At 43.9% G+C, this 9,535-nt stretch overlaps 1 protein-coding gene across 4 annotated transcripts in view; it reads right to left on the minus strand.

The window, feature by feature from the left end:
* Positions 1-9,535, minus strand: part of slka (STE20-like kinase a) — a 33,131-nt gene that overhangs the window by 11,809 nt on the left and 11,787 nt on the right. For 3 of the 4 annotated variants that reach the window (XM_019891729.1, XM_019891728.1, XM_019891727.1), the window contains exons 1-8: positions 9,358-9,529; positions 6,006-6,170; positions 3,560-3,608; positions 2,984-3,133; positions 1,567-1,639; positions 1,005-1,199; positions 291-372; positions 13-144 (exon numbers count right to left, since the gene is read on the minus strand). In XM_019891729.1, the coding sequence (XP_019747288.1) occupies positions 13-144; positions 291-372; positions 1,005-1,199; positions 1,567-1,639; positions 2,984-3,133; positions 3,560-3,608; positions 6,006-6,170; positions 9,358-9,507 (996 nt within the window). In that variant the 5' untranslated portion in view covers positions 9,508-9,529. Of the gene's footprint in view, positions 1-12; positions 145-290; positions 373-1,004; positions 1,200-1,566; positions 1,640-2,983; positions 3,134-3,559; positions 3,609-6,005; positions 6,171-9,357; positions 9,530-9,535 lie in introns of those variants that run through there. The other variant, XM_019891726.1, reaches the window with a different exon arrangement.

Raw genomic sequence — 9,535 nt, forward strand, 5'->3', positions numbered from 1 at the left:
AGCAGTTAGTACCACGGGCGTCTCAGGTTCTTCCTCCTCTTCCTCTTCTTTGCTGTCTTCGATCTCCTCTGTGACTTCAGCCTTGGCTTCAGCGATGAGCTCTCGCAGAGGTTTGCTGTCTACAACAGTGGCGACAAATGGATGCTGCCAGGATGGAGGCAGAGACACAAGGAATGTAATTACAAAGCCGTTTAGCTGACCCGTGAGCGGATCCGCCCACCGCTATCAGCTAAATAGAAGTACAGGGATAACGGCATGCTGAAAGCCGTGACCCAAGAAGGGCGGCTCACTTGTAGAAGCTGCAGCGGCCCCCATCGGTTGTCCACATTCTTGTCAAGCGCCCTGCGGAGGAAGTCGTTGAATTCTGGTGTCCTGCAATACAGTTCGGGAGGACATTAAAAAAAGTTTTGCTTTTAAGGTTTTTTTTTTCTGTTTTTCTGAGTATTTTTCTGTGTAATAAGTGGTATATTTTTCATTTTTTTGTAATTCTTTTTCTGCTTTTTGTCATTTTGTTCGCTGGATATTTTCCCCTATTTTTCTGAATAATTTATTCTATCAATTTTTCCCCTCCAAAATATTCAGAATGACAGAAAATATTCTGCAAAACTGAGAAATATACAAAAAAAAGACAAAAATTTAAAAGACAGAAAAATATTTTAAAAAACAGAAACTGGAAAGAAAAGGAAAACATTTCAAAAATAAATTATTCCCCCCTAAAAAAACTCAGTGACAAATAGAAGCAAGCATGTTGGGCCTCTTATTTGGAAAAAAATGTGAGCAAGTCTTCCATTTTTGTTTCCTAAGAGTGATGTTATACGATAACAGGGAATACCTTTATAAGTCTAATATTATGTGTGGGGGTTACTTTATTTTTATAGATATATAATCTCTCAATATCAGATTTTCACCCATCATGGCTGGGCCTGGAACGCCACTGGTTTCACTGTACCGGGCTCCCCCGTGACACAGGCACACGATCTGTCAACACCGGCACGTCATCTCACCAGCGGGAGGGTTGCATGAGGGTGGGTGGCTCGGACTTGGCTATTTTCAGCAGCACTCTCATGGGGTTCATCTCATGATTGGGCGGCTCGATCTGCGCCAGCTCGATCAGGGTCACCCCGAGGGACCAGATGTCCGCCTTGTAGTCGTACGGGCGGTCCTTGGACGTCTCGCACATCACCACTTCTGGCGCCATCCTGCACAGTGATAAATGAGTGGCAATTCGAATTACCGTAATCAATAATATGAAACCAGATTATTGCTGGATTAATGGGCAAAACTGTAGTTCTAACCAAATAAAAAAGATTCAGGAGCATGGTATGATGATATGGAAATTCTTTTTATAGGGAAAATGACTTGGCACGTGTCTGGGAATTTAACACCAGCCTGTATTTCAAACCGATGTCATCCAACACTGACATTTACTCACGGTATTCCTTCAGCCTTTATTTTCCCACAACTTTAGCGATAGCGTGTTGATGTTGTCAAGCCGCTTCAACAATGATCAGACAGAAAAGGCCAAATACAAAAATACCCTTTTTGTATTTGGGCTCAGTGACTCACCAGTACGGCGTTCCGATGAAAGAATCTCTTCTCTGTAATGTCTTTGTATTTTTAGCAGAAACTCCAAAATCCGCTGAAAAGGAGGAAATGAATTCATGAATCTTTTCTCCATTCACTCAGCCACGGCGCAATGTCGAAGCCTTTGATTTTATCGGTGACTCAAGTGACATGTTTTGAAAATCCTTAACACAGTGGCTGTTAATCATCGAGAAGGGATGCTCAAAGCTTTATTCGTCACTTGATACTAGTTTTCCTCGCCTCACATGTAAACATTGCGAGGAAGCAAACGTATACCATTAAGCCCCTTGAGGCTGCTTGATAATTATTGCTTGCCAGACTCCACCATTTGCCACCGTGTGACTCATGCAGGAAGGGTGCAACAGGAAAAACATGAATACATTTGGAATATTATGCAAACAATCTGATGCACTGTAGGAGTTGCACAGAACAGAATAGTCGACTAGTCGATGTTACTACTCCAATGTTGAGAGCGTGAGGTCAGCTATTCTCGCATCACGTTTTTGACCTGCTAGAGGCATATAATAACAAAGGCATATAATAACAAAGCCTTCACTCCTCCTGTTATTGTTTAAAATTATAATGCTGTGCTGACAAAATATCTGACAACAGGTGACTAGTCGATGCCGACTCCACGCTCATTCACATCAGTGTCCGCTTGGAAATATCTGTAAGTCTTGCGACCCCTAATTATTGCCACCTTTTGAATGTAAATGTCAGTGGCTGCGACTTATTCTCTTTGAGGAAAGATAAAGCAGCGCATGAATGAGTCAATCCGCTTGTGTAAACACAAGCGCTCTGCAGCGTGCGTCTGTCAAAATCACAAGGCTCAGCTGGGTGCCGTGGCGTTGACGGGGAGTCCCAAAATTGACTTTACTAATTATCCCCTCAAGCCTTTAAGTGGCTCGGTAGGAGGCTACTAAGTGGCCACCCGGGACGCGAGGCGGAAAAGACAACAATTAATCTGCTTTTGTTCTCCGCCGCGGCATCTTAAGACTCGAGCTTTGCGGGAAGAGGAGCCGTCCTTTCCAGGATGAATAATCCTTCCCATTTGGTGACACATGCACACCCACCGCAAGGAACATTTACGGTGGAGTAGAGGCACACTGTGGAAAGGCTGTCGCAGGTCTGCCTCACAGTCAAGAGATCTGAGTTTGAATCTGTGTGGAGCTTGCATGTTCTGCGGCGCTTGCGTGGGTTTTCTTTTTGAACTCCGACTTCCTCCCACATCCCCCGAAACAAGCGTGTTAGGTTTACCGAAGGCTCTCAATTGTCCATAGGTTTGAATAACGGCATGAATAGTTGTCTATGGTTCATCTTTTGCCACCTTGCTGTGTCAATTCCATCCGCAAGATAGCAGATTTATGATTTACATTTTTATAAAGAAATTGCAGATTACCAAGTTTTACTTCTCCCTCCAGGGAAAGGAGAATGTTGCCAGCCTTCAGGTCTCTGTGGATGATCTTGTTCTCGTGCAGGTAGACCAAAGCCTCCAGGGTCTGCCTGCACACCACACGGATCTGAGGCTCAGTCAGCGGCCTCTCCAGTTCTGCCAGAGAACGCGGATGGCCATCGGTGAGTCATTTTCTTCCACATTACGTTGTGGTTATGTTACGCCGTGCAGTTTGGCAAATGCGTAAGTCAACATCAGCTGAGATGGTAACCCACGGCAACGGGAGGGAACAAAACTCGCTTGTATGGGAGGAAAAGTTTAGTGCAGTCTTGAGTGGCGACACAATCGACGGCAGAAGGGTATTCATGGTTGTTTTCCATTCGGAAAAACTCATTCCCACAGAAGTAGAGATGCTTTTATTCAAGCTTCAAAATGAGAGGGTGAAACTATTGGCATTAGCACCACTCCTTGAAACCGGAGCTACAATAATTAGGCGGCGGCATGAAATGGCCTCTTTAACCGGAGGGAGGTAGGGCGCATTCTGGATGGACTAAAACGAGTTGAACAGAACTTCAGACTTACCCAGCATGATGGCGTCCACCGCGCCCCCCGCGCAGAACTCAATCAGGATCTGCACAGAGGAGAACAATCAAACGTCTTGTAGGACACGCTGAAAACGATGCCTTTTGAAATGAGGTCTTTATTACGCGATGGACAGAATGACCTTTGAAAGGAAAGACATCATCCATTAGACCTCGTTCCGAGGAGCCAATCAATCGGAAAGAATTATCAATGGACGTTTTAGAAGAATCGTTATATCATCTCTAACAGGGAGTTATTTGAATGCAACCGTTCCTCAAAGCGTAGCGAGGAAGTGTGCTGCGAATGAAACGCCTCGCATCTGACAGATTTCATCACGTACTTTGTTAAATCCCTCATCTAATTCCAGGAGCACTTTTTGTCAAGGGTGAGCCGGAGCCCCGGCTGACTTTGGGCAAGAGGCTGCAGTACAAATTGCCGACTTCCTCTTCTTGCAATTCAAAATGTCAGAGGCAACCGTTTCATCATTGATGAAACGGAAAGTAGAGAGCAACTCTGCTTTCGCTGAACATTATTACTTCTATCAGGGTAAAGAAAACACCTACTCGCAATGCTACTAAAATTTCGTCCCGTACACATGATGAAATGCACCCAACAGCCGGTGTGACTTTTGTGCTCTTGCCGGTCCATTATGGAAGCGTGTGTGTGGTGTCGGGTGATAGATAAAAATCAATACAACCTACTACGAAACACTGCTCTCCATTCAGGGATGGACACAAAGAGAGACAGCCAGGTGTTTGTTCTCATTCGACACGATAAGAGACTTCTGCTTGTAATCTACTTCCTTTCGAGCCTTACAGGCGTGAACATCGGCTAAACGGTTAAATCCCGCATGAACGTCAACTCACCATTACGCCCCCGACATATTGCGTAAGAATAACGTGTAGAACAGCACAAGCAAACGCACATGCGGCTACACATTCATCGAGCTGGTTAAAGACCGAGCCCGTCGGGACAACCTGCAGTGTAGCTTTGAATTATTTACGGGCACTTTCTCCGAGGTCCGAAAAGCGCTCCATTATCTCAGCGGTGGGATGTGGCCCGTGCTCCAGAGACGGGTCACATGACAACAAGCGCCACGACGTAATTGCCCAGGGGCCTCTCGGCCTGTGCCGCACAGCGTGAGATTCGCTGAGTGTGTACAAAAACGGCACAGGGACATTACTCAGCACTCGCTGCAACAAAAATTAGTTAAGTTCGCAAGTCTAACACAATTTGTTGAATTTAAAATAGGAGCTCCTGAAAGGTCGTTCTGTCAAACATGAACAGTCTGTACTAGCAATGATTTCAGCAATATTTTTACAATCTTAATTAGGGCTGAGTGCTTGATGAATTATAGATTCATTTGAGTTGATCGGGACCATTTATTCTTTTTTTTTTGCAGCAGCAGCATTTGTAGTTAAAACTGCATTCGCGGTGACACGCACTGCTTACAGTAGCGACATGGTTGCAAACAAACAGCACTTAACTTCACAAAAGCGGTCAGTGTTGCCAACTTAGGAGTCAGAGAGCTATACTGAGCAACTTTTTGATTCCTCTACTCACTATATTAATGGAAAAAAAAAAAGCAACTAGCTGGTTTAGCTGCAACAATAAAAAGTAAAGCGCAACCATTTTTCAAAAAAGGAGCCCGCCTATTTTGCTGCTAGGAAAAAAAAACAAAACAATTTCTTTCATGAAATCATAAAATGCTGCTTTAGGTATATGCTTAAGATTGCAGTGTTCAACACCCAGCATGCATATGACATGTTTTTCCAGTACGATGTGGCTCTTGTAAAAGTTATTATTAGACAATTAAGTTGGCACTAAATTGACATCTGAACACACACACACCTAAATAATCGACATGGCGGTGAACGCGTGATAATAAACTACTTGGCCTTCACCATTCAAACAGGAACTCTTTAAGTTGTCATAAAGATCACAACGAGATATAAGAAAGCTTTTCCATAGGTTGCTTCAAACTGATTAGCGCTGCCGTTAAAAGGATTTCAAAGACGCAATCAGAAACAGAACCTCCCACCCATTTTGCCCAGCAAGACTTATCTGTGCAGGAAAAGAAAGGCTGGGACTATTCTTTTTTTTTTTTTTTTTTTTTTTTTTGGGATACTCTCTGTGACTTCTGCTCTCACACTTTTGGCAGCTCCAGATTTCCTTTTCTTCCTCTGCAGGCGCTTATTGTTATGCTATAGTGGTACGGTGCTACAAAGCAGAAGCGAAGCATAATGGTGTCACATGATGTGTTTTTCACCACAAAAGGGAGGTCAAAGTGGAGAGGTGAAAAAAAAGTGTTTTAAAGGAGAGATATTCAATTGCAATGCCGAAGAGAGGAGAAGAGTGGTTTGTGCTAAATCGGCATGTGACTGCTTCCACCGTCTCCTCGGCTTTGCGTCAACAACAACAAACAAACAAACAACGCGTTACCTACCCAGAGTTTCCCCTCATAGTAGAAGGCGTCCAGCAGCTTGACAATGTGATGGTGGTCGCAGGAGGCCAGGATGTCAATTTCGACCATGTAGTCCTCCAGTTCGTCCTCCGTCTTTGTGTCGATGACTTTGGCGGCGGCGAGGGTCCCGTTCTGCTTGTTCTGAGCCTGAGGGCAACGATGCGGCTTTGTTAGGGGTTTGACACGAAAAGTCCCACAAAAACGACACCCGTGCAGTTATTTCTAGCTCGGCTACGCGGTGGTTATCGTGGCGAGACATCCTCAACAAAGAAGCCACATGAAAATAGTGCAATGGATTGCATTAGTGTTTGAGCGAGGCTGCAAGCAATCTCCCTCTCAGATGACATCTCCATCAGGAGACGTCATAAAGACTTCTTAATTACACGGGATGGATTTATACTGCAAGCCCAAGTGCCCAATTACGATTTAATGCCTATATCTGATCTGGGCCATTTCCAAGCACGTTTCGAGAGACACATATTCGATATGGATGTGTTTACGCTGATGAAATGTCCAATACGTAAATGAAATGATACAAAATGTTACACAGCACTGAGTTAGCTTGGGCTGACTCTTCCACCCCATTGATTCAAATGAGGGTAACCTCCATTTTTGATCCACATTTATTGTGTTTCTTGAACAATGGACATGCCTCTCACGTAGCAAGCATATCGTGCTGTCACCCGAACAGCATAAAGTGCTATAAAGTCTTTTTTTTTTTAAACTTGTTTTCTGAAACCAAGAAAATAAAAAACATGGCACATTCAAGAAACAAGATCTGCATGACTGACAGTAATTTGACAGTCTGTGTGTTTGCTGTAGTTTAGATTCAAATGATGTCAATCTCGTATTTATCTATCCGAATCCGATTTTCATCTACATCTGGAAGAAGCCTGATTCTGATCAGCGTCTAAAGTTATCCCGTTCCACAAGTTTGGATCTCTTTATGCTGCTTTGACCCCTGAACCGAATTGTGCCGCTCGAGTGCAAAAAAAAATCTGAATTGCGACACTTGAGCCACGCAGTGTGAATCTAGCCATGGGTGTGGCAATTGCTGCTGCAGAAATGACCCGCAGAGTCAACGCGTCAAAACTGTTGTCAGCAAAGCTTATCATCTGACCTACTCTCAACGAACTTGGCTCACTTCCTCACGCTGCTTTTTCCTACCATCGTCCTGTCCCCCACCCCCACATCACTTTAGACAGGCGTGACATTTGGGATTTGGGCTGGGATTTTTGTACACGTCTAGGGAAAAAGTCCAAATCAATTGCAACTCATTGAGTACAAAAACAGTAGCAGGGGAGTTGTTTTAAGGCTGGCTTAAAGTCCTGATGCACTCAGACCCAACATTGGAGAGTAAAAGGAAAAAACGAGGAGGGAGGGAGTGTTCGGATTGGAACAACTGATCCAATGTTTACGGAGTGCCAACCTGACACACGCCCCGTCCCTTTCCGTCAGCACGGCCTGACGTCAGTGTCAATTTTTGTCTCTCGTGTTTCATGCAAAGTGAATCGCACCAATGTGAATGACATGCGCTGTCCGTGACGTGTGCTGCATGTCCAATTCAAAGCCCTTCACGCGTGATGCACGAGAGTTGAGGTCTTTGGGAAAACTTTGGCATTCGGTTCGGGGTTTATTAGATTCTTTGTTAATGAAGTTGCCAATATGAAAGAAGAACATCAACAATTCATTACAAAGCGGTAAACAATGAAAATGCCGGTTGGCTAACGCGGAAAATAAGTTACTGAGATATTATGGATTGAAAGTTTGTCAGTGTATCATTTAGTATTGCATTCTAATATTGCCATTATTGTGCTATTCCTATCCCGACAATACGTGAAGTATTGTCGGGATAGGAATAGACATTAATATTTGGTCCAGAGTGTCTCCAGGTACAAATAGATCAACTTCAGTTTGGATAGAGCCCTGTGACAGACTCCTGGCTTTCATCGCAGCAATTTACTCAGCTAATAAGGAACTGCAAACTGGCAAATGGACATCCATGGACAATTAGCTGTATTATTTAATCACGAGAGTTGCAGGAAGGAACTCCTGCGTTGACGCCGAAATGGCCGCAAGGGAGAAAGCCCTCGACATCAGACTACAATAACGCAATAAATAATAAGAGACGAATGATAAGTTGCCTTTTCACTGATGCTTCAGTGGTTAATTCGCTAACTTCCATGCAGGGAATGCGGCTTCAGTGTACGGCTGAAACTATTAATTGGAATAACTCGTTTCATTCGATTACACGAAAAAGTTAAAATCACAGCAATAACACATTTCTTTTTTTCCCAAAAGAAAGGATTATACACTGTTGCATGTTCACAGGATTTTACGGTAGCTAATGTAACACAACAGCACACTCACTAGTGCACTTCAATCACTTTATTGAACAAACTGGAATAATAATAACAATCATAAAAATAACATACATGACCACAACTGATGGCCAGGGACTTGCCCGACACACTAACCCGATTCGACAAGTCACTATCCACTCTCATTTGCTGACTCCCATGTCACTCACCAGGCCCCCACCTTTTAAAGCCACACGCATTCAAAGTCACAAATATTACAGTGTGCAACTTGAGCACAGTGACCCCCGAGTGAAAAATAATTGCACTTCACGTTTTGTTACTTAGTAATAAATTAGTATCACTCAATGAATCTATAATAATAACAATCATTTGAACAATCAGATTGAAAATATTTGATCACGATAGCCCCATTGAGAAACACTGAACATGAGTGTGAGTGACTTTGTTTGTGCTTTGCAACACACTGGCGTGGTGGGTCACCAACCCCGGTCCTCAAGGGCCCCTATTCTTGCATATTTTGTATGTTCCCTCCTCCAACACATCTGCTTCAAATGATTAGCTCATCAGCAAGCTCTGCACAAGCCTCATAATAATCGTGATCTTTTGAATCGGGTGTGTTGGAAGAGGGAAACATAAAGGATGGAGGATAGGGGCCCTCCAGGACCAGAGTTGGTGACCCCTGGTCTAAATGAAGCTCCCGAGTCACTTCTAGATCGTTTCCTTGGCACAAAAATGCCACCAAATGCTTGTTTTCCACTGAATATTTACCTGTACTCAAGGAATAATTTGGAGGACTACGTTTTAATGTTGTTACTCGAGTCTTACAATTCTTAAGTCACGTTACTCTTACTCGAGTACAATTTTTTTGACTACTCGGCTAGGACGTCGTCATGGCTGCTGTCATTTTCACGTGTTCTCACTTGACAAGGGTGCGACAGAACAGAACCACAATGGAGTCGCCATGGAGGACGGTTACCTAATAACGTGTCGCAAAGGTGTACGAACAAAATTACCTTGTAGACTTTTCCGAAGGCTCCATCGCCGAGTTCCCCGATTATGTCCCAAATCTCCTCGGGGTTGACGTCTCGGTGGACGTGCTCGTACTGCTTCTTCTTCCTGTCGGGCCCTAGCTTGAAGATCTTTCGAAAATTGAAAAAGGACATTTTTCTGGGTAGGAGGAGAGCGGGTGTT

Source organism: Hippocampus comes, unplaced genomic scaffold (genome assembly GCF_001891065.2).
Source record: "Hippocampus comes isolate QL1 unplaced genomic scaffold, H_comes_QL1_v1.1 scaffold121, whole genome shotgun sequence".
NCBI lineage: Eukaryota > Metazoa > Chordata > Actinopteri > Syngnathiformes > Syngnathidae > Hippocampus > Hippocampus comes.